Consider the following 23,912-nt stretch of genomic DNA (forward strand, 5'->3'; position numbering starts at 1 on the left):
GTGGCGACGCGGGCACCACCAAATTGAAGGAGGCGGCAGGCCAATATTCATGGTCATACTCATTTCAGAAGATATTGGTGGCCGCGCATCGTCATCGGCAAGCTTTATGACGAGCTTGCTTTTCACGGGCTTAGCAGGAACTGCATCCTTTTCATCAACAAGTAGGTAGTTTTCCGCTGCCTTTTGTGTCACACCAACCGGTTTCCTACCGGAGGTTTCGTGTTTTGGGCCCAACGATTGACTCACGAGCTGCACCGGAACGTGGGACCGCCACAATAGCCCTCTTTGGCACCGGCATATGAACAATGCCTGTGTGGAACTGAGGCAAAGTGACGTGGGGTAAGTAGTCCCGAGAGAGTAGGTGAGTAAGGGGGGCTGGGGATGGCATACAGTACCGGCTCAAAAGTCTTGTTACAGCAATAAGGATAACCCAAAGAAGAGTAGAAGAGAGGACCCATTCATAGCTCGAGGTCCCTTCACAGTGCGTCACCAAAGACCCTATGTCCTAAACACCTAATGTAGCTTTTTATTAGCTGTCCTTATTGTTGTAACAAGACTTTTGAGCTGGTACTGTAGCAATGGACGCCTATGTTGATGGGTTTTGTACAAGCGTATGAAACCTTAGTCAACTTTGGTTGCTACATGTGAGCGGAATCCAAACCTGTCCCACTTAACGGTCTTGATAAATATAGACAGATACAACATTTCTCTTTGTATTTTTCTCTCTGTCAGGGGACCAGTTGTAGAAGTCGAGAATCGGCCAGATCGAAATGATTTTTAGTCCGTGTATGGTGGGAAATATTTTTTGGTCGACATTTTGGGCCAAAGCCACTCCGTCAAATTTGAAGACAACTACGGGTTGAAGGGCACGTTGGAGCTCGGAATTGCGGCTGTTGATAACCGAAAGCAACAAAGCGAGAGGGGCTGCAGTCGACGTATCCGGACGCTTGATGATGTAGAGCAAACTTCTGCATTCGTTTTAACATAGTAGCATATCGCCCTTCCTAACAGCAAATCCCGGGAATACGTCCCGTTTGATGAAGGTAGTACAAACTTGAAACTGTTAGACCGAGACATGTCCACTCCAGCAACATCGATGAAGGGCCGGTAGAGTTGAGGAGGTCGAGGGTGTGACGCGAAGATAATACTAGAGCGCCCAATATCTCCTTCGGTCTCTCCGGTGGGGATCGCGACGATGGAGCATCTTACAAAACAATGCTTCTCAGAGTCGAACATGCCATCAAGCTATGCGACGCATCCCAGACAGCCGATTCTAAGATCTTTGGGCAACTGACGCCCGCTCGTGCCACGGCACCCAAATTCCCTGACTGGTTCGGTAACTGGGCTCCAATGAAACTGGAACATAAAAAGGTTGAGCAACCTCTGCCTGAGCCCAGAAAAGACTTAGTTCTACGGTGGCCGAGCGATCAGTGAAAGCCAAGCCTGGACAATATGTGCTCTGAGACAGGGCTGAACATGTTGAATGCGAGGTCAAAAACTGGAAGGCAAGCTTATAAATGAAAGATCATGAAATCCGAGAGCATCGTGCAAAGCCAGAACCACCATTACTGGTCGCATGTATTCCAAAGTGAGAGTGGTGTACTTCAGATAAGACTTACCCCATTACACACGCACTACACAAAGCAAGAGAAGACTTTACATGGAAGATAACCAGACGTGAAGGAACCAGCCAACGATATCTGCCCAGTGCGTGACTGGCCACTTGTAGACTGCCCAGCTACGAGGACGAGGCACGCATTGCGCCGTTTTCAACCCCCTTTTCCTGGCGACCAACCTGGTACTCAAGTTCCGCCTGCCGAAAGCATAGGCATTTTCGTATGAGTTGACCAGACCGTCAACATGCCGAAGTCTATGGAATGCGTGGCGACGGCCGCTGTATGGATAGAAAGACACACGACACCAAGACAGGCAGGCGGCGGCAGAGACACCAAGACTCTTTAACAAGTCGCTGGCACTCTTAGCAAGGGCCGGCTCTATTGGCTCCCGCACTCAAACTTGTCAAGACATGCGGGCAAGACATGTCTTCACTTGACTCACAATGGAAAGGCTGTCTTCACAATGGAAAGGCTGTCTGTCCAAGCCCAGAAGACGATGTAATACCAACGGTATCTGTTATTGTCACAAGTCTATTTTGCTCACGCAGAGAGACCTCCAGGTGGTGTCTTAACGCTTAGGTACCAGAAGAAGGCTACCAGCAATACATGTAGGTGAACAAACTTCGCTAATGGCTAGCAACCAAAATGATAAAATAAACCCTCTCCTCCCTCCTTTTTTATTATAGAATCCTTATCAACTCCAGTGACTAAGAAAAAGATAAGAAACGTTTGGTTAGTAATCTCCATCAGACGGCCTATCCAGCCATGGTCAAGATATATGAAGTGATGGAGGTCATCCGCTCGCTAGTGAGCTTCAGCGATACCCTCAAAAGCTCCTGGGCGACGTCCGGCTGGTCTTTCTGAAGCTTCTGCCACCCCTCCTTGTCCATACGCCACGCGATGCAATCTCTGTCAACCGTCACCGTCGCCGTTCGGTCTGTCTCGGAGAAGAAGGGTAATTCGCCACAGGTGGTGCCCGCTACGATGCTTTCCGTAAGCGAGCCTTGGGGTAAGTCGTAGTCGGCACGGAGGATGCCCTTCTCGACCAAGTAGAACCCCTTTGCAGGCTCGCCTCTTGTGAAGAGCACCGTGCCGGCTGTGTATTCCTTCCGGACGAAGTAGCCAACTGCTCTAAACCAAAAGTCCTCGTTTTTGTCGCTGAGGCCCTGGAAAATCTGGAGCATCAGTCGTAACGGCTCTTTGAAGCTTTGCCATTTCTTTGCGCCTGACGACTCCGTGTTCGCCAGCGCGTTTCTAGCGGCTTCATAAAGATGGTTGCGTCTTGGTGAATTGATGACCATGTCGAAGGATGCCCGATCCGGCTTCGCGGGCACATCGAGGTTGGCTGTCGGTGCGTGACGAGAGCCCTTCCGGAGGTCCTCCTGACTAGCGTACAACGTCTTGAGTAGTTCATTTTCACAGCTCTCCAAAGCTGAGTTGAGGTCCGGAAGCAAGGTAACTTCAATGTTGTCGTTGCCAAGCCCCATGGCCCGCAAATTACGACCAACTTCGCTCTCTGCGTCTTTCCCACTCAACACGAGGACAATTCCCTTGTTGTCCAGCAATCTGCTGATAGTGTTGAATGCTTCGCCAGCGGAGTAGTCGAGGCCCGTGACATGATACAGATCGAGGATGAGGTATTTGATGGGCCTCTCCGTAAAGGAACTGTCGTCGATCAGAGCACGAATCTTCTCCTCGACACTCACGACTGTGCCAAAAAACAGAAAGCCAGTCAGCTTCACGATATGGATCTGGCGACGAACTTCCTGTAGGTAGTGGTGTTGCGAAGGATTCCTGCGTACTGTTGAGCCAACAATTTCGCCCGTGTAGCTGGCTCGAACAGCAGACACTCTCGATGTCTGGATGGTCAACGATACGAACGCGAGAATGATGCCTACACCAATACCGATAACAAAGTCGTAGATACCCATTACCAGAACGATTACAATTACCTAGAGGGACGTTAGTTAGTTTCCGTGGATGCGTAGAACACCGTAGCATACCGTTAGATATTCGGCCACTTTTAGCTTCTTCCTTGGTAGCCATACGGCTTCGAGAAGAAGCTCAAAGCCTAGATCGAAGATGAGGGTGCCAACCATCATAATGGGAATGAAGCCAATGATCTTAGGACCGATGATCATAACGCCAAAGGTCAGAGCTGCTAGCATATATCCGGCGAGCCTGCTGTCTCCTCCGGATCGCATGAAGAACACAGTGTTGGCATACACGAGGTAGTTCTGGATGCTGCCAGCCATGCCGGAGATAAAGTTTGAGTAGCCGTGAAGTTTGAGCTCACGGTCAAGGTCGGCATTATCCTCGCCACTCTGCAGAGCCAAGGCGGGAACATTGATAGGGACGTGGAGAATACCGAAGAAGGTGAGGGCAAGCATTGCAGGAATGCACTCCAGTACGGCGTCCCACTCAACCAGGTGAAATTCTAGAGTCAAAAGTCAGCACAAGTCAGTGCCAGCGGCATAGCTTCGGCGTACTGTACAACGTATAGAAGTACCACCACGGTTCGTCTGCCGGTGGTCCTTCAAAAATCCATCCATGATCTCGGAGAGAATCGGGATCGAGCGCATCCAAAGAGAAGACAAAAAAGTAGAAGACAACCGGGATCGAGATAATGTACAGTGGCAGGAAGTACTTGGATGCACCTCGAGCCTGGCTGTAGAAAAGCACAATGGCGAGCAGAAGGGGCGTCACCCAGAGTGGTACCGTGTCGCTTCGAAACAGCTTATGGAGAGTATCCATATCATATTCGAGGCTGCCGTCCATCCTGGCGGAGACTTCAAATCCTGTGGCAACCAAGAACCAGCCGACACCTCCGATACACCCAATCAATATGTGCCTCGGGATGAAGCCAACCATGTAACCAAAGTTGAACTTGCCCATGAGATAAAAGACTGTGCCGGTCATCATGGAACTAATCGCGTACGATACAATCGTTGTTGCAATCACAGCATCAGGCTGGTTTTCACCGATATGGTCCGTGATCGTTTGTGCCATATTATGGAAAAACGGTACGACCTCGATCTGTAAATGGGTTAGTAAAAGAGTCAAGGGTCGGAGAAGAGATCAACATGCCAGTTCAGAGCCAACACCCCCTTTAAAAATACTGCCAGTCGAGAAAGTTAACTGGGAAACAATGGTGCTAACGTAGAAAATGGATATGCCCGCTGAGCCCAGATTGGCAAAGATGGGCTTGCCCAGGGGGAATAGAATCATGCCTAGTCGAGTCAGGTCAAATGAATCAACGATCGCAGCTGGCAAGAGACTCACCGTAAGACAGGGCATCGAGAACATTGAGTAGCAAGCCAACAATGACAGCCGGCAAACAAGACGCGGGGGCCACCACGGCATTGTGCCAGAGCGCCCTGCGGTCCCAAGATTTAGGACTCGTCATGACTTGAATGATATGAGCCACGTGCTCCTCCACGTTCACAGACAGGTCCTTCAAACCTCGTAGCCACTTCTTCCTAGGTCTCTGCTTCTGTCCCTCCATATCAATTCCGTCGGTGGTCCCGTTCGTATTGTAGCTCTCAAAACTGTCAGATGACAATCTGGAAATCAGCGGTGTGCGCTCAGTGGACCCATTGGCAACTCTTGTCGCCGACCGCCGTGCCTCTTGTCGCGGTCTTTCCGCAGACGGCGTTCGCTTTGGTTCAGGGCCGGATGATTCCAATGGCTCCAATGGCTCCAATGCCTCGGGTTGGGGCTCGAATGACGGGTCGCGGTGCGATTGAGGGGGTGACTTCTTGAGTAGGTTTGTCAGGATGGATGGGCCGTCCTCGGGAATCCCTTCCACATCCTCATCCGGCGAGGATGGTAGCTTTACCTTTATTAATCCCTTAGCTTAAGTTAATAACTAGCTAGACACTAGTATCGTTGTCCGAAGTTGCTGTTTCGCGAGCGAGAGCCGAGGACTGCGATCGTTGACGGGAGAGAAACCCCGGGCCTTGACCCGTCTTCTTGTCGGACAAGAGGTACGAGGCGAGCTCTGCCGTGTCTTCGCGCACACTACGGGCGTACTGGGCACTGTCGACGGGAGCTACGTACAAGTCAGCGGTGTGTGATCCATGTGCCAACTATGGGAAGCTTGCCTAAGTGGCCCCTCACGTTGCCGTGGATGAAGGAACGGATCGGCTCCCGATGACTGGAGCTCACTGATGACGATAGTACCCGTGAATCGGCCATTTGGGAGGTTCTGCCTGGACTGAGCAACGGGTTCTCGGGGTTGCTGGTATCACCGGTCCTTTGGGAGCTCAGCGATGCGGCTCTTCTCCGCCATGGAGAAAAGCCAAAGTTTGGGGATGACATTGCTAGCCGACGGGTATGTCGGCTGGCAGCGGCAGGTAGATACCTCGGTTTGAGGTCGCACCTTTCGGAACTGCCAATTGTCGGGTGGCTGAGCCAGTGGTGCGGCTGGTTGTTGTAAGTTTTACCTGGAAAACATGAGAAGCATATAGACGGCAAAGTGTATTTGGAGAAAAGTCGACGGATGGAGGCTCAGATCTACAAGTGAGAGAGCAAGGATAGCCCCGTGTAAGTTGACCGAGTGGGCGAAAAGCCAAAGGCTAGAAAACCAAATGCTAGAAGAAAAAAAAAAAAACGGTTGCAGTGTGGATGGAACTGGCCAAGCGGAGGAAGAGGTGGACCAAGGTGGTGGTAGTGGAGGAGGAGGAGGAGGAGAAAGAGGAGGAGGAGGAGGAACAGAGTTCGAGGTCGAGGTTGTCGTCAATATGGCACATTCGCACGCAGGTGGAATTAGACGAAGGACGAACCTTGATCCTAGTCAAATTTGCATTTGCATGTGGCTCGTCGCCCCTCATTAGCGTGCCTCCTACAGGTACGACATGCCACCAGTGTGGGTGCTTGGGCAGGTACTTCTCTCTTTACGGCAAGCTAGTGCCCATCCCTCGTGGTTTCTTGGAGCGGCCATACCGCAGCCCAGCGCGGCCCAGTGCGGCCCAGGCTGCTTGAATCGCATCGTACAAAGTACGTAACGCCGCAACGACCCCTGCACGTACCACAACAACCCCTCCAGCGAGCCACCTACCTGCAGCCGTTGCAGGCAGAGGATGGCAGTCCACTGTCTGTCAGCCAAGCAGCCCACCCATAACAAGCCGGCGCCCCACCCTACTTTGGATCCAGGATTCCAGTTCTCCGTTGCTCCCCGGAAGCCAGGGCCACACACTCTGCATCATCACCGCCACCATTTTCACCTCATCCAAGCCAACCATGCCAACCGATCCAAGCTCTAAATGTTGGACTGTGGGCCGCTTAGAGCGGATGCGAAGACTGCTGACGTTGGAACACTACTCTTTGTCATCCTCTCATATATCACGTCTCAAAAAGAACACCATGTTCCAGCCCAAACTCGCGTCTGAAGTACTGGTGCCCTGCTCGAGGTTAGGTCCCTCTGGTCTAAATCTCTCTCTCTCTCTCTCTCTCTCTCTCTCTCTCTTTTCTTTCTTTCTTTCTTCCTTTGTCCTTTTCTTTCTTCTTTGTGGGGAAACAACTTGTCAATTGCGACATTTGGTATCGATTGACTAATCGACATTATCTGCAATGGGGTTGAATGTCTGCAACGGAACGGAACAACAATTAGCAAATCAGCTGTTGTTGCCGCTTCATCACCCCCAGTCCCTTTGCGCTAAGGTGATGATTAAGAAGGTAATCCGGGTTAGTCAAGCTGGCCAACGGCGAGCGTTATGCAGTGCATGATGCAATGCAGCGCACCAGGCCTTGCTTGGCTTGTGCTGTGCCGTGCTTTGAGGGTGTGGGTGTATGTGGGTGGGTGGGTGCGACTGAACTACTTACGGATGACCAGCTGCAGCTTTCCAGGTGGCGGCGCTACTGAAATCTCGATCAAGAGGCACGTCAAGTCGTGGGCGTGTCTCTGGGGTTTCAATGCAGTCCGAGTCGTTGAATGTTGCTGTCGGTCTCTAACTCATCCACCGCCGATATCGCGACATCCGATGTTCATTCCCCGCACAATCACGACTTGTCTGAGCCATGCGAGCCGAGCTGTCGACCAATAGCACCATTGAGGACGATAAGGCGTGCGTTTGCTGCCCTTTGCGTGTCATCTTTCCCCAACTCTCCGCTCGTCACAACGTAACAAGAACAACTCAGCTAGAGTCTCAGCCAGAATGTCGTTCGGAGTGCCCTTTGCCACCCTGCTTGGATTCTGTCCATTATAACAGCCCCATCAGTCTCGTTTGCGGACCGTTGTGCGTTGCCGAATTAGCCATTATTGCCTCAGTCGGCCGCCCGGAAGTCCTCCGGTCTGCAGATCTTGACCTCACCATGCCCTGGGCCACATGTCCTTGTTACCTATGACCATTCCTCCACTCGAGTCCGATGTAGTACTTGACTCCGCGGCCAGCTTCGTCTTGTGTGAATCCCGTTCCCCGACCCCTTGACACTGCACATTTGTGCCACGCACATCCGCAGGACACCGGCACATTGGTCAGACGTCGAGTTCCTTTGACGCACTGTCTTGGAGTATTCAAACAGCGATGGCGCACCGCGTGGCATGTGGATTGTTGTGCATGTCGGCGTCTGTTGGGAATCGCGTCTGCGCATCAGACTGGCCCAGACGGCAATACGTCCTTGCCCTCCACACTACTGAACCTCATGAACGAGAGAAATGAAGGCACATTCTTCTTCGTGCCCTCATATCCAGTTGTTGATGGTTTGGCCCACCTCATCAGCTGAGCTTTTGAAGATAGCCCTGTGCTATAAGCCGCTCCACGTCTCCCTGCCTCACGTAGAACTGGCTGTTCTTGGTCAAGTTGATGGCGCTAGATCCCCGAAATCAGATATACATCTCCATCTGAGGCTCACACGGTTCAACTCACCCGTACTCGGTCTGTATCTCCCCCGCATCCTTCAAAACCCTCACGTCGATAAAGAGGTCTCGTGGTGGCTCCAAGCTGCCGGTCAAGTCGATATCCGTCCATTGGCCTTTGTAGGCTGCCAGAAGATCGCCGTATTGCCTCGCGTATTCCTCCTCCTGCGGACTGAGACTGCTTGTGGGGCCATCGGCGTTCCCATTAAGCCCTCCTGTCGATGATCCTGCATTGCCTCGCACCTGCTGTCCGGACAAATCGAGAACGTCTATGCCTCTCCATGCAAGCTCCTCCAGTTTGTCGCTTCGTGTTCGATGGTAGGCGAGAAGACACCGCTTGTTTCTTCGCATCGAAAGGTAGTTGACAAGCACCGTACACGCCGTTGCTTGGTCTGCAGACGGGTCGAAGGAGCCCTGGAAAGGCTCCAGTAACTCCGTCACGTCTCTATCAAGGTCTCTGACTTCGCGCGTAACAGCTCGTACCATCTCGGCTTGATAGGCTGGTAAATGCGCGAGGTTTTGAGTTCGTTTGGCATGTTGCACCTGCAAAGCGCGTTAATCCTCTGCATCACACACGACGGATATCCGCTCTCGAGTAGCCGTACCAGCTTGTTACCTAGATCGCCGTACATTTTTGTCGGAAAATTGATGTGTCGTGCTGCGTCGAGCTGTTGAAAGTAAACAGATCGTCCTGCATCGACTGGCGCGTGTCGTATCCAGAGGAGTCGCGTTGAAGCTGGCCGGTTATGCAAATACGGGTCATGGAATCAGCCAGCCAGTCAAGTCGCGCGTCGCATTGGTCTAGCCCTGTGGGAAGCAGCAAAAATTGCCCCTCACTTAGCGTTGCCCCACTACAGCAACCCACTTGAGGACGAGTCACGTTGGATTTTGCGCCGGCCATCAAGGCTGCACAGCGCGAGTTTACCCCTCACTTGGCTAGGAAACACTGCTTTCACATATGGAGCAAATTGTTTTTGACTTCTTCAAAGGTCTTCATAACCTCATTTGTATTCATGAAAGCCTTAAGCCCGCACTCTGTCGTAGGCGAAGCATTTGCCTCCGCTGGTGCTGAAAACTCCGCGTTTCCTGAGCCCGACTTTTTTTTGGGGTGAGGATTCTATGGATTATCATATCTCCAACTCATGCCTCGTGAAATCATCCCTCCCATTCTACCATAAAGCACCTTACAGCTTCTGCATGGCAGCAATGTCCACCGACTGCACATAATCCTCAATGGCCGAGATCTAGGGAGGTGGTTAGCATTTAGATTCATGGCCATAGGGCAGACCAGGTAAAATTGCAGGAGAGTTGGAATGTGTGAAAAGTAGTAGGGAAAAGGGTAGGGTTTGCATAGGGGCAGTGAGGTGCGAACAAGGCTTACCTCTTCCTCAAGGTCAGACAAGCTGATCTTCTCATCCTCAACAACAAGGTTGATCTGGAGCTTCTTGATACCGAAACCAACAGGGACAAGCTTGGAGGCACCCCAAACCAGACCGTCATGCTCGATGGCGCGGACAGCAGCCTCGAGCTCAGCCATGGGAGTCTCGTCATCTATGAAACGAAATTAGCATCACGCTTCGCATATTGGACATGAAAAAGAAACGTACCCCAGGGCTTGACATCCATGGTGACAACCGACTTGGCGGCGACCTTGGGCTTGTTCTCCTTCTTCTTCTTGTACTCGGCGAGACGTTCCTCGCGGATGCGAGCAGCCTCGGCGTCCTCCTCCTCATCGTCAGAGCCAAACAGGTCGACGTCTTCGTCCTCCTCCTCGGCAGCAGGGGCCTTGGCAGGGTTCACGGGGAGCTCTGAGGCCTCAGGGCCGTAGACGGAGTAAGACTTGGAAGCATCGCCGGGGAGGGTGGCGAAGTCACTCTCGTAGGTAGAGATGTGCTTGTACCATCTGGCGGCGTGGGGGTACTTCTCCGCGTCGGGAGCAGACTGAAGGGCCTTGAAGGTGACAACATCGGCCTGGGAAGGGGTGTGACTGTGCCGAATGTTAGCGGCATTGTCTCGCGTGAGGTTGCTTTTCAGTCAAAAAAAGGAGTGTGAAAGGCGGGGGTCAGAGTTGCACGAAGTGCTGGTTCTGTCGTCAAATAGCAGGTCTTGAGGCTGCCTCCGAAACACGGACCAATTTTCCTCATCATGTAGCCAGAGTGTAGCGAGAAAGAGATCTCTCGAGCGCGAAGCGGTGAATAGAGGATTTTCAACTTACCCGACGATGTAGGAGCGGGTGGTGAGCCAGCTGTTCAGCACTGACTCGATTGTCAGCCGAGAAAGAATGGAGAATCAACGCTGCAGAAACTTACTGGCAGCACCAGCATCAGTGAGAAGGTCGGCGAAGCCCATTTTTGCGGTTTGGAGAAAGTGTAGAGGGAAGGAAAGGGGTATCTGGGAAAGAGGCAGAAGAAAGAAGGGATGTGTTGAGGTTCAGGTAGAAATAGGTCGAGGTGGGGTTTGGGAAATTTTTGACCTGGACTCTTTGATTGCGGTGCTCTTCGCCCACCTCCTGGGCGGCACGGACCCCACAGGATCTGGTTGCCCAGCGCCTCACCCCTCTCTTCGGACTAAGTACGGCCCGGAGAAACCCCCTGTAGATGCGATGGACCCGCCACCGCCAGCCCACCTCACCTCAGGCAGGCTAGGTCTCGTAGGCAGGGAGCTCCTACGCAATTGCAGTTGAGAGCTCCAAACCGATCGAGCTCGACTGACACCAACCACCACCCTTCTCCAAACCACCTGAACAAACGGTTGGCAGCCCCGAGCTTCACTACTACACCTGTATCTTCCATCACAAAAATTCAACAACGCAACATGGCGTCGATCCTGCCGATAATAACCTTCAAGGCTGGTATCTGCGATGCAGACGTTCGTTACCCAGTCTCTTTGCTGCAGACCCCAGTCCGCTGATCTGGCCCGTAGACCTCTAGCAAGCCCTACAAGATCAAACCACAGCCGACCCCCGGCTACATCTACCTCTACTCTGAAGATGGTGAGTAAATTCGATGCTCTTACATTCTGGGCAACGTTTAACACAAGACAGACTTGATCCACTTCTGCTGGCGAGAGCGCAGTGCCGCCTTGGACAGTCCCGATCTCGACCTTGTGATGGTGCCCATGGACGGTGAATTCGTCGCCCACAATCCCGACGACCAACAGTCAGCAAAGACCAACGGCCGTATTTTTGTACTCAAGTTTGGATCCTCCTCTCAGAGACACTTTTTCTGGCTCCAGTCCAAACCCCAGTCACGCAATGGGGATCCTAGCTGGTTCAGCCCTCGGGATAAGAAAATTGGCGAGATCGTCAATGCGCTGCTCCAGGGCGAGGAAGTCAACGTCGGCCGGGAGCTCGCACAAGCTCGCAACACCAACGACAGACGGGACGACGACGATGACGACGACGACGAGACGATGGAAGATGCCGAGGGCCACGGAGACCGGAGCAATCAGACCCAAGGCGGCAGTGGCGGTGCTGGACCTGGCGCCACAGGCGGCGACATTAGGGAAGAGGGAGAGAATGCCAGAGAGGGCGGAGGCGATGGAGCACGAGCGTAGGTTTTTCCCTGATGCATGTCTCTATTAGGCGAAGTCCAGGATCATTTATCTCTTGCGAACTACATGGACATTGGCAAGGGAAGGACGTGAGGCCCGCGATATGGCGCCATCTGTACTTTTAGAGCCTTTCAAAAGAAACGAGGGTTCGGAGTTTGCCTTTCAGCGTGGTGCCTGTGGCTTGACTCGTCTGTGGATGCGTTCCTGTGCTAACTGCTTGATAGCGCTACCAGTGGCCCTGACACGGATGCGGATGCTGCTGTTCGGAATTTCCTGGAGTCATTACGAGGCAACGCTGGCCTGGGTGGATCTCACCAAGGTGGACAGCAACAACACGCCGACAAGCCTTACCCTTACCTCAGCCACCTTCTCCCGAACGAGTCCACAATTCCAATGCTGCGATCAGCCTCAGAGGAGTACATTGATAGCCTCTTGAGCTTCTTGCCACCCGCGATCCTCGTTCTTGCCACGGAATCAGATGACCTGGGCGATTCGGAGCCCACCCCAGAGGCAGCCGCGGCGGCTAAGGCTACCCTGAGTCTGGCAGAGAAAAAGAGCTTACTAGAGAGAGTCCTCAGAAGCCCCCAGTTCCATCAAGCACTTGGAAGTTTGACCATGGCACTTCGAGACGGTGGTCTTCCTACCATTGCGGGAGCACTCAACGTTAAAGTCCCCAACGGCGGCTATATGAGGGGTGGTGCCATGCCCCTGGGTGGCGGCGAGGCTGTCGAGGCTTTCGTTGAGAGCATTAAGTCAACAGTCATAGAGAAGAATCAAAACCAGGGCTGAACCAAACTCAGGGTTGAAGAGGGCACATACGCCAAGGACGATTAATGATATGATAAAGATGATAGAACTTCCGTAACTGGCCTTGGGCTATGATAACCATTGATCACTTGCAACGAATCTTTCTCAACGTGAGCTTTGAAGTAACAGGCGACAGCGGGAGACTGACCAGGACATTTGGAGAAAACGTCCGGAATCAAAAGGGCTTCTGAACATGACGAACCCATGTTGAGCTCGACGTCCTAACAAGCTTCCATCGAGGGCCGGTTCCCGGTTTGGTATTGATCCCGTTGGGAAGCTGCGAATCTAGCCATAACAGCTATCCTTCCCAACCATGTGAATGTATCAACCATTGGCCGTTCGGCGCATGCGGATGCATACCCTACTTTTCAAAAGTCTTGGGAGGCGAGAAAACAGACAAGCACGGATGGCAACGTGAACAACGAGGGCAGATACCTATTATGGCATGGTTGCAGCAACCATTCAAGGCTCTCAAGAAGTGCTACAGTGGACCCCACACTGCCGTCAATGCCTACACGTATCATCCCTGCACTTACCTGCGGGTGATCCACTAAACGTCACCGAATGCAATCGGATTTCGCAGTGCGGGCTTCAAGCTGTGTTCTCTGAATCCTTACAAACACAAGCTCATTCGTCTGTCCACCTTGAAGTATTCCGAACCACACAGACGACCGTATACCCATTCAGTATGGCAGACCAATTGAAAGACCCTTTACCGACCGCCATCGAGGACTTTGGCAACGACGAGCGCATATCCTTCTCCAAGCTTGACAACAAGTACCTGGCTGTCCTCGACGACGGCACCGAGCTCGAGTTCAGTCCGACAACCTCTACCTGGGTCGAGGCAGTAGATACAGCCCTGGAACCCCTCGACAACGAAGATGAGACCGCAGCGCAGCTAGCAGACCTGTCCAGAGCCGGCGCAGGCCCGGGCTACATCAGCGGCGCCGAACCACAACAGACCAATCCTAGGAAACGCAAAGAGTCGCCCACTTCAGCAGAAGCCGGAGGCATGGACACCATACAAGGCGGAGGCAGCGACAACAACAGCAACGGCAATGGCAACGGGAGGGCCCGCCCCGCGAAGAAGGCTAAGCCGGCGCGCGCACCGCCGCAGCCGCGCCAGAACACGGCCGTCTACGTTACTGGGCTGCCGGCGGATGCGACAGTTGATGAGGTGCATGAGCTGTTTTCGCGCAAGGCGGGCGTGGTCGCGGAAGAGATTGACAGCGGCCGGCCACGCATCAAGATGTACACGGACGACAAGGGCAATTTCAAGGGCGACGCACTCGTCGTCTTCTTCAAGCCGCAAAGTGTTGAGATGGCAATCATGCTGCTAGATGACACGGATTTTCGCTTCGCACCTGGCACGGGCGAAACACCGAAGATGCGGGTGCAGGCCGCGGACTCGAGCTACAAGAAGGTCAAATACAATGAGGACGGGGCGGGTACAGCTAGTGGAAAAGGAGGCAACGGCGGTGATGACGGGGAGGGGGCGTCAGCCCAGCCGAAGAGGGAACGAAACGATAAAGACCGGCAGAAGATCATTCGTAAGACACAGAAGATGGCGGCGAAGCTCGCTGACTGGAGCGATGACGACACGGCGGCGATACCCCCGGAGACCAACTCGAAATGGGACAAGACGGTGATACTCAAGCACATGTTTACGCTGGCAGAGCTGGAGGAGGACCCGGCAGCGCTGCTGGAGATCAAGGAGGACATCCGCGAGGAGTGCGCCAAGCTGGGCAACGTCACCAACGTAGTGCTGTACGACGAGGAGCCGGATGGCGTGGTGTCCGTGAAATTCTCGCAGTCGCAGTCCGCGCAGGCGTGCATCCAGCTCATGAACGGGCGCAGCTTTGATGGACGGTTCGTAGAGGCGTCCATAGCGACGGGGCGGGAGAGATTCAAGAAGTCGAAGCAGGGGCAGGCGAGCGACAGCGAATGATCACGGGCATGGGCGTGAGCGCGAATAAGAACTGGTGCTAGGTGTCGAGAGGCACGCTGTATTGGTAGAGCTGTATCACCGAAGACCCAAGACCCAAGACCGCGAGGGCCGATAACCGCGGAGCCTCCCTTGCGAGGAGCGGTTCATTTGCATCCGCGCCAGGTTGCCGTTATCGATATTGTCTTTAATATCCCCGTCATCCGCCTTTCGCTCCTAGGAGGTTGGGTTTTGCCCATGCCATCCTCGAGCCTGCCAAGTGAAGATTGAAGAGATCCCAAACGGGGGTGAGAAAGCTAGAGACTGCGAAAGACTATGGAATGTCCACGTAAGGAGGTGAATGACATGTGAAGCTCTAAATGCCAGGGTGTCCCACACCTTTCCTTCGGCTTCTCATAGACACAATAGTAGTCACAGGCCTAGACCGACCACTTGAACGTTCCGGGTGGCCGTTTTCTTCATTGTACTATAGGCTACTATACCCTAACTCCCCAACTCCAACCAGGTTTTTTTAATCCTACCTCCTTACAATTTACAATTTGCTGTGGTACCTAATTTAGCCCCTTGTGTGATAAGATGGGAAACTCTATGTGCTTATAAGCTCGTCCAGACGAAAGCGGTCACCAGAGCACTCGAAGGCTCAGGTGGCCCTCTCGACCCGAATCTCCGTCTTTTCGGAAATGACGTACCAGATTGCCGCTTCAATGATCCTGCATACGATGCTCAGTTCGTGGTCGTCTGTAGGTGGTGTCAGCGGCGTTCAAAGACAAGGGGATCTCATCTCATGGGGTTCTCCTCCAAGCTTGTATAGGTGCTGTATGATTAAGCGTAAACACGTCTCATCCCCCATGTCGGGGGAAAGGGGAAGAAGAATGAAATAAACCACGTACCTCGCGGGGCGTAGACCATGACAAACTCCTCCGGCACAGGCATCCTCACCAAACTCCCCTTCCACGCCAAGGGGTGCCTCTGTCCCCACCCTTTGGCCAGGACCTCACGGATGTCCTCCGGGTGCAGGTTCATATGAAGCGAGTGGTCCGAGTCGTGGACGTGGCACACCTCACCGTTGCACGTCACATTCACCGGGTGTCGCGCGAATAGCCCCAACCCGTGCTTCTCGAGACACGAGCGCGCCGTGCCGAACCGTGCCGGGTTCCTCGCTGCAAGCCCCTCCAGCGTCCGCCGCAGGGCGTGGTAGTGCGGCACCGTCCCGTGCTGGTCTAGCTGCCTCTGCGGCGCAATGCCGGCGACCATGGGCCGCGGACCGGGGCGGTAGGGCAGAGGCCAGTGGTGCGGATCGTCGTCTTGGCGGAGGATGCCCCGCTTCGGGAGGCGGTCCGGGTCCGGGTCGGGCGCCGTGAAAGGGTCCCGGAGGGCCCAGAGGCGGAACCAGGCGATACGGACGTAGCCCGGGAAGGTGGCGGGGGTACCGCCCGGGCCGAGGCCGAGGTAGTTATGATAGTCGTTGTGAACGAGGAGGAGGATGGGCAGGAGAACAAGGAGGCACTCTGCGACCCGGGGCTCGAGGAAGTGGATGATGAGGGCCAGGGTCATGGAGAGGGCGAAGATGGCCGGGCCATTGAGAGTGACGGAGATGGGCTCCTGTTTGAGAACACAGTTGACGGCGGCCTGGTTGATGTCTAATCCTACGCAGGCGTTGGGGGAAGCGCCGCCCGGCTCTTCCTGGAGGAGACTTGACGTCGACGTGGTGAGGGCGACGGACATTGTGGCTTCTTCAAGAGCCGATGAGACGCATGGGCACTAATATGCACGGCCACCAAGGCACGATATGATGGTTCAGATAACTTCAAGCACACAGTTTTCTTTGCGAGGGAGGAAAGCGGCGAAGCAGGTTATAAGTGAGAGAGGTCTGGTCTGGGGGAGGAGAAAGTTAGGTTGAGGTGTAATTTAGGTAAAGGAACCTATGTAAAGTAAGGGTGTGAGGTCAAGGTGACTTGTCACAGAGAGCGCGTGAGCCACCGGGGGTCGCAAGTCACACCTACCGCACGCAGTATGCGGGGTCGGGAAGCTGGGCGTCAAGGTGACGGTTAATTAACGAAGTGACAAAAGCGACAAACGTGAGTGGCTCGTTTTTAGCTTGATGGGAGGTTGAACCGCAACACCGCATATAGATAGCCTTTGGCCTGCAACTCTCGATACTAGGCTCGTGCGAGGTACCGGCAGAGATAGGCAAAGTTCCCGCCCCTCCCCCCAGGCGAAGGCGAATGCCAGCAGCCGCACACCTGGGACCTCGTGTCGTCTGTCGTTCCTGAGTCAGTCCCAGAGTCGACATCAGACCCGGGAGCAGAGAGGATGCTGGCAGGATGCCGTAGCAGTCGGTAGAGTGCGTTCGTTGGCCAACAGTGGCTGCATGAAGACAACACACCGCATCTGAGGAGGTCCCACCGCCAGTTCGGGTGAAGGTCACCCAGAGCGCCGGTGACGGAGGAGCTCGCTCCCTGGGACTTCCGGCGGCGAGGGGGAGAGGTCAGGAGACGGTGCTATTGGAAAGACTGACTGCTGAGAGCCGCCGGCGCCATCCAGAACAGCGAGTGCTTGTCCCCGCAAAGAGGGGCACCCTTGAGCAGTTTGACGGCAACGGATCAGCCGACTCCCCTTCCGAAATGCTGTCCATTGGCTGACGGCACCATGATGTATGTTAGGTACACTACTCCGTACACAATTCGTAGACGGGCTAAGGTCTTGGGTCAGGAGCGGCCTCGGCGACAACGGTTGGATACCGATTTTGTGCCTCGCACGGAAAACTTTGCTGAACTCAAGACTCGTATTGGCAAGTGCTCGCTGTGCATCACCTCAGACGCCATGTGACAGCGAACGACGTCGATATCGAGTCATTTTTGCAAAAAAAAAAAAAAAAAAACCCCGATTCTTCCACTTGGGTTGGTTACGTAGCTGTTTTCTCTGCATTTCTTGCCACCGAAACCGCCAGCATGCGATGATTGGCGGAGTGTACAACCGGCATTACGCATGAACCGGCATGGACCCTTGAGGAATGCGGCTCGTCGTACCTCAGCATTCTCAAGATTCGCTGAGCCTGACGAGACTACAGCTGTTGGCCATGGACCGTGTTTAGGTGAGACAGGACGCGTCAAAGGTTTGCCAATCTTATCGGTGCGGTGCCATTTCCCCTAGAATGCGGAACGAGGAGGAGCAAGCAACGGCAGGCCGTAAGGTCGGGAGATGTAGTATCCGTACTTAGCATTCATTAGGGATCAATATAGGGGTTTTGCGTCGGGAGGGCGACGCATGCGAATAGAGAGCCAGAAGAGAGACCTCAGCCACATGCACAACAAGATGACAACTGGGCATGCAAATGAATCGATATTTGCGTGGTAGGAATCTCAGCGTGTTCTAAATCTGTTTGGCTGGGGTCTGCAAGATCAGCATGGCTTGACGGTTCAGTATCCCCGCCATTGAAACAATGCCGTAGAGTCTGAAATGAGATTAGCCGTGAGTCGCAATTCGTAGGTGCAGGGAAGTTACCGTATACACTGGCGAGGTCCGGACAAAGCTATAAGCCCCGCTAGCTTAAAACGGCTAGCAGATATCCTATCACAGTTAGCGGATATACACTACGCTAACTCTGATACAGAAAGCGGTCAGCTCACCCATCCACCCACTTGCCTACCTACTTGCCCACGTGCCCACTTGCTTGACAGCCAGCCAGCCCATCCAGATCTCTGCTTTCTGCCAGCACGCCAGCCTCTTTTTAGCAGCCGCGATACCCCTTACCGTTAGCCCAGTAAATAGCTGTGTCCGGACCTCGCCAGTGTATACGGTAGCACAGCCGTTCCTATGGGAGGTACTCATTCTTAACGCTTGCCTTTCTCGTCACAGTTGGAGACTCTATGTAGTTGTCTACCTAGGTAGGGTATTATAGTGTAGAGGAGATGCATGGATGGATGGAACAAGATTCAGCGTGAGCTGGAACTGGGTGTACCTAGGCATTAGGGCCTGTACAGAAGCAGAAGCTCAGTGCCAGCTGGATGCCCTGGGAAAAGAGCCAAACGGGCGATGTTGAGACGAAACCAATCTACGCGTCCGAACATGTTGCAGCTTCGTCCAGTCTTATTTCTTCAACGTTGGGCCAGACGAGGGCTGCAACAAGACAGGTAACGATTCGACGCGTAGCGTGGTGGCGGAACGTGACTGATTCATTCGTTCATCGGTTGTACCTGCAAATGCAAGGCAATGGAAGTTGCAGCTTCCCTTCAATCGTGGTTGCGCGATGGTGGAGAGGGAAGGGGCCACTGTGTATTATTCCCTAGTCGGTCAGTCGTGTATCCTGGCCTCTCTCACTCTCCCCCCTTCTGCTCTAATTGAGCTGCTTCCGTCCTTCTTTCTTTCTCTTGTACAGACAGCGCGGTGAACAAAGGTGGAGGGAGGACATGCAGGGCTGGACAGTGTCTAGAAGAAGCACTTTCAACGGTCCTGAATTGCAGGAGCGGAACGCGCCTCCATATCAAGGGAGCCGAGCCGTAACGGGCAACCAGTCCTGGAGGCTGTCGAATGGTTGTCAGGGAGACCCCAGTCAAGCTTCGATCGAGAAAGGCGAGACCAAGGAAATAATCCCTGCCCTGCGCTGCCCTTCTCAGGTTCCACAAGCATTGGCGCGCACCTTGAAGCCTGGGCAAGCAAGCCCCAGTTGGCTGCTCGTCGCTGTTAGGCCCTGTCCAGTGCGGCGTTGTGACCTTTTCCGGCTGCAGGAGACCGGGGAAGTGGCTTCACAGGTTCGCAGAGACCGCCCACCGTCACCGTTGCTCAGAGCAACATCCAGTTGGCCAGCTGTCGTCTGGAAACCCCCACCAATTCTCCAATTGGATCCAATCTTTCTAGTGGCGGTTGCGTGGGATAGGGGGGAAAGGGCTGGGAGAGAGCTCCACACCCTCTTTTCCCCTGCCAGCCGGAAAACAATTGGGATGCCACTCGATACAGCCCACCCACACTGTGTGCAGTACCCGTAATCGTATAATTGATGCATGCCAATCACCTCTCGGACTACTACCGCCACACTGCCTAGTTTATGTAGGTATGTGTGCGTCGGTTGTGTACACGCAAGGTGAAGTACAATACCGATAGTGTAGACGTACCCGGTCACTTTATTTTATGTTGTCCCGCCGTCGTCTGGGGCGCCTCATATCCAACTCGTAGATCCATATCACTCAGGGTGGGCTGCGTTCTGTTGGCCCGAACTGCCTAGCCTCCTCTCCGTCTTTTTGATCCCCTTGTTGCGTTTTCCTTCCATATCATGTCCTAGCATCGTGCCCACCCTCCTACCTTCATCTCCATCTTTTCTTGGTCGCGTCTCGCCATCTCATACTTTGTTCTGGCCAGAGCATCTACACATATCCAACAGTCTTTCGCTGTACATTGCCTACTTGGCTCTTGCATTCGACCGGCAAGCAGGCAAGGCAACATACGCCAGCTCGTCCCTCGGGTTTCTCAACGAAATCAGAGGTCTTCACAGGGTTCCCGTGGTAAGTAACAACCTCTCGCCGTCGCCCTTCCCCACACGAGCTGACTGTAGAACCCCCAGACCCGAGCCCAATCATCAAACATGGGCATCTTCTCAAACCCGTTGCGGTCTCGCGAGAACCGCACTGGTAAACTACCCAAGTATGAGCAGCTGAGCCCTCTACGAGCAAAGGAGCGCCCCTCCAACGACGACGACGACGACGACTACTACTCTTCCGACGATGAATCGGAAGACTACTCTACTACGTCCTCGCCTAGTGCGCGGAGTTCAAGACATACCTCTGCCTCTCTCTCAAGCGCAGCAATGATGCTCCCCAAACGGGCCCTCGCGACGGCCCGCCGCCCGCGCACCCATCTTTACCGGCTTCCCAATCGCATCATTCGTTACCTCTGCTTTGGACTGGTGACCTTCATTATCCTCATGATCATGTCTCTGGTACGCGCGAGTCACGTCGAGAACAAGATGATTATGGAGGGCAAAGTGGAAAAGAAACCGGATCCTCCACCAGTGTGGGAGTCTTTCGGGTTTCTCCAAAGATATTACGGTGGCGTCAGGTCTATCGTTCCTCCTTCCAAGTACATTCCCTCCTACCCTCGCTCCCGGGATGAGCTTCCTTTGGACCAGCTCGAGATCAACACTACGGCCACTGCGACGAGTGAAGACGGCAAGGATGATGCCGTGAGACGATCTGTCCCCAAGAGCAAGAATATCTTGGAGCATCCGGGCTCTATTTTCGTCACCAAGCCGGAGAAGATGAATGAGTGCTTCATTGACAAGGACAACAAGGTTCGCGTTCCGCCAATTCGGTATCTTGAGGGTCGGCCCCAAGGATTCCCCCAGCACGCCGAAGGCTCTTACGAGATCCTAGGCCTGCCCGAAGATATTTGCTATGAACGTTTCGGACGTTACGCGCCTTACGGTTTTGGATACTCTGTCCCTGCTGGAGGCCTGGGAATCGGCGAGCATGGCGAGAACGAAGGCTCCGAAGACGTATGGGAAACCACGCCCAAGGTCGACTGGCGCCAAGTCGACTGGGCAGATGCCCAGCGCCGCTGTTACCGGGCCAACAACGACAGGTTCAAACCTATGCCTCCCAAGACCCCCTCTGGTCGTGGCTTCTTTGTCGATGAGCCTACCCAGAATGCGACACTGGTCACACGCGATCCCCTCGAGAACCTGGAGCCAAACGCCAAACCTGCCCAAGATGACAAGAATGCTGGCCAGGAACAAAAGACTGAAAAGGAAAAGACCGGTCGCACCGCTGTCGTGATTCGCGTTTGGGACGAGTACGACTGGCGCGAAGAGGACATCATGAATGTCCGTTCAGTCATTGCGGAGCTTTCGTTGGCCTCGGGCGGACGTTACGATGTCCATCTACTGGTCCAGGTCAAGAACGATGCAGCATACCCGGTTTGGGCCGATCATGAGGTTTATGAGCGCCGCATCAGAGAGCGCATTCCTGAGGAGTTCCGAGGCCTGGTTACGCTCTGGACTGAGACTCAGATGCTATCTCTGTACCAGGGCATCTTCGACCTCTTCACCCGTGGCCCTGACCTGCCTGTCCACGGAGTGTACCGCGGCCTCACCATGGCCATGCAATACTTTGCCTACGAACACCCTGAGTATGACTTCTATTGGTCCTGGGAGATGGATATCCGCTACACTGGCCACTACTACGACCTGTTCTCCAAGATTGAGAACTGGGGCAAGGAGCAGCCGCGGAAGGGACTTTGGGAACGCAACGCCCGCTTCTACATACCCAGCGTTCATGGCTCATGGGAGGATTTCAGACAGATGGCTCGTGTCCAATCCGAGATGGGTACCGACGGCCCCGATAACGTCTGGAAGAACATTCCTGGCGCAAACAAGAACAAGGAGGACAAAAACCCCGCCAAGATCTCTAGAGGGGAGAAGACCATCTGGGGACCTGAGCGCCCCACCAGCGAAGATGACTGGTTTGAAATCGAGAATGACCCCAAGCCTCCTACCACATACGAGAAGGACAAGTACACCTGGGGCGTTGGCGAGGAGGCCGACTACATTTCCTTCAACCCTATCTTCGATCCTGAGGGAACTACCTGGCTGCTGTCAGAGGATATCACGGGATACAACAAGAACAACCGAGACGAGCCTCTGCCGCCTAGGAGAGCGCACATCATTACAGCATCTCGTATGTCTCGTCGTCTTCTCATGACAATGCATCGGGAAACTGCTTTTAAGAAGCACTTCGCATTCCCCGAGATGTGGCCCGTAACCGTTGCTTTTCAGCACGGATACAAGGCTGTTTTCGCACCTCATCCCATGTACGTCGACCGAGAATGGCCTACCGAGTACCTGGCTCAGGTCCTCAATGGCGGCAAGAACGGCGCCAGCGGCGGCTCCCGCACTGCTGTCTTCGGCCAGCGGGAGCACAACCTCCGTGGTCTGACCTGGTTCTACAACTCGGGTTTCGCCCCGAACTTGTACCGCCGCTGGCTAGGCCTCAAGGTCAACAATGACGGCGGCGAGGAGTTCGAAAAGACGGAAGACCTGAGTAAGGACGGCTCTTCCGTTGGCCAGATGCGTGGCGGCGAGGGCCGGATGTGCCTGCCGCCCATGCTGATACATCCCGTCAAGGGAATTGAGATTCCGGTGGAGAAGATCCCCGAAGCGGCGAAGGAGAACGTTCCTGAATCTGACCCGAATGCCTGAAGCGGCCTTAGAGGTTTATGAAGCATGACACGTTTGCGTTACTGTTGCTTGGTCTATTTTTCTTGCTTACAGGGGCTTCTTTTGGTATGTTCAGACGGGAGGGCATGGCGTCTCGGGGTTATCAGCTTGTTGGCTTGTTGGATTCTATGACGCATGACCTGTGTGTTTTTGCCGCTCACAAGTTGGATTCGTGGCTATTGTAGGAAAGGCACTCTGCAATGGCCCTGTACATGATGTATGATGCACATAATGACTGTCAAGTTAGAGGGAGTCATAGTGGCCATAGAGTATGGCTGAAAAATCAAAGAATTTGCACCACGACCGAATATGCACATCTGGCTTATGGGCGACGATGGCTCCTTGTGATGTGATACATGTACCCCATGTGCATGTACTTGACATGTGTCCTCGGCCTACCAGTCGCTCTCGTGTGCTCAGCCACTGGCGCCATCGCCAGAGAGCAAAGTAGGCAGCGAGGTCAGCCGGTGAGCTTGTGGCCTCGCGGCTCCCAACTGATTGAATGACGTGTGGCGAGCGACTCTTAGCGTCTATCCGTCAGCAGTCTAGTCCATTCCCCGGCAAGCCGGGGCGGTTGGCTGATCTACCTAGTGTGTTGGGGAGCGTGCGCTGGCGATGCGAGTGACACAGCTTTTTCGCACCGAGACACGGGTTGACGCTGCGAGCCGGCCATCCATCTGCCTCCTCCTGCTACGGCTGCGGCTTTACCGTTCCTACCATACAAGAGCCAAAGCCAAGCTTAAGTTTGCATGCCCGAGGGGCTTGCAGACCTTGCGACTCCCACGATGTTCTGGTGGCTTGCTAGCGTGCGGGACCCCCCCTTTTTTTTTTTTTTTCTCGGATTCAGAATTGGCCGTGTTATTCATGTGTGATTTATGATACACTATACATGTCAACCTTATGACCAGAGGGCCGAGGAATTACGCCCCT

At 54.0% G+C, this 23,912-nt stretch overlaps 8 protein-coding genes across 8 annotated transcripts; 4 read left to right on the plus strand and 4 right to left on the minus strand.

Annotated features, from left to right (window-relative positions):
• Positions 1 to 2,371: 2,371 nt before the first annotated feature.
• On the minus strand, positions 2,372 to 6,081 carry GLRG_01616 (cyclic nucleotide-binding domain-containing protein; the record flags this gene model as incomplete). Its single annotated transcript, XM_008092301.1, has 8 exons — positions 2,372 to 3,568; positions 3,620 to 4,053; positions 4,106 to 4,652; positions 4,704 to 4,846; positions 4,899 to 5,466; positions 5,495 to 5,667; positions 5,736 to 5,827; positions 6,062 to 6,081. 8 exons carry the CDS (start codon positions 6,079 to 6,081, stop codon positions 2,372 to 2,374), a joined length of 3,174 nt encoding a protein of 1,057 aa, XP_008090492.1.
• Positions 6,082 to 7,661: 1,580 nt separating this feature from the next.
• Positions 7,662 to 7,961, plus strand: GLRG_01617 (uncharacterized protein; the record flags this gene model as incomplete). Its single annotated transcript, XM_008092302.1, has 1 exon — positions 7,662 to 7,961. A coding segment is annotated over one exon (300 nt), but the record flags the coding sequence as incomplete, so codon positions are not given.
• Positions 7,962 to 8,331: 370 nt separating this feature from the next.
• Positions 8,332 to 9,104, minus strand: GLRG_01618 (uncharacterized protein; the record flags this gene model as incomplete). The annotated part of the gene is made up of 3 exons (XM_008092303.1): positions 8,332 to 8,425; positions 8,483 to 9,015; positions 9,078 to 9,104. The coding sequence occupies 3 exons, from the start codon at positions 9,102 to 9,104 to the stop codon at positions 8,332 to 8,334; spliced, it is 654 nt and encodes a 217-aa protein (XP_008090494.1).
• Positions 9,105 to 9,656: 552 nt separating this feature from the next.
• GLRG_01619 (EF-1 guanine nucleotide exchange domain-containing protein) lies at positions 9,657 to 10,821 on the minus strand (the record flags this gene model as incomplete). Its single annotated transcript, XM_008092304.1, has 5 exons — positions 9,657 to 9,716; positions 9,854 to 10,023; positions 10,080 to 10,459; positions 10,688 to 10,727; positions 10,782 to 10,821. The coding sequence occupies 5 exons, from the start codon at positions 10,819 to 10,821 to the stop codon at positions 9,657 to 9,659; spliced, it is 690 nt and encodes a 229-aa protein (XP_008090495.1).
• Positions 10,822 to 11,286: 465 nt separating this feature from the next.
• On the plus strand, positions 11,287 to 12,813 carry GLRG_01620 (uncharacterized protein; the record flags this gene model as incomplete). The annotated part of the gene is made up of 4 exons (XM_008092305.1): positions 11,287 to 11,340; positions 11,395 to 11,464; positions 11,516 to 12,023; positions 12,249 to 12,813. 4 exons carry the CDS (start codon positions 11,287 to 11,289, stop codon positions 12,811 to 12,813), a joined length of 1,197 nt encoding a protein of 398 aa, XP_008090496.1.
• A 706-nt stretch (positions 12,814 to 13,519) lies between these two features.
• On the plus strand, positions 13,520 to 14,779 carry GLRG_01621 (splicing factor u2af-associated protein 2; the record flags this gene model as incomplete). Its single annotated transcript, XM_008092306.1, has 1 exon — positions 13,520 to 14,779. The coding sequence occupies one exon, from the start codon at positions 13,520 to 13,522 to the stop codon at positions 14,777 to 14,779; it is 1,260 nt and encodes a 419-aa protein (XP_008090497.1).
• A 637-nt stretch (positions 14,780 to 15,416) lies between these two features.
• Positions 15,417 to 16,501, minus strand: GLRG_01622 (uncharacterized protein; the record flags this gene model as incomplete). The annotated part of the gene is made up of 2 exons (XM_008092307.1): positions 15,417 to 15,514; positions 15,667 to 16,501. 2 exons carry the CDS (start codon positions 16,499 to 16,501, stop codon positions 15,417 to 15,419), a joined length of 933 nt encoding a protein of 310 aa, XP_008090498.1.
• A 3,853-nt stretch (positions 16,502 to 20,354) lies between these two features.
• On the plus strand, positions 20,355 to 22,964 carry GLRG_01623 (uncharacterized protein; the record flags this gene model as incomplete). Its single annotated transcript, XM_008092308.1, has 1 exon — positions 20,355 to 22,964. One exon carries the CDS (start codon positions 20,355 to 20,357, stop codon positions 22,962 to 22,964), a length of 2,610 nt encoding a protein of 869 aa, XP_008090499.1.
• Positions 22,965 to 23,912: the final 948 nt, after the last annotated feature.

This window comes from Colletotrichum graminicola (genome assembly GCF_000149035.1).
Source record: "Colletotrichum graminicola M1.001 genomic scaffold supercont1.4, whole genome shotgun sequence".
NCBI classification, from domain to species: Eukaryota; Fungi; Ascomycota; class Sordariomycetes; order Glomerellales; family Glomerellaceae; genus Colletotrichum; species Colletotrichum graminicola.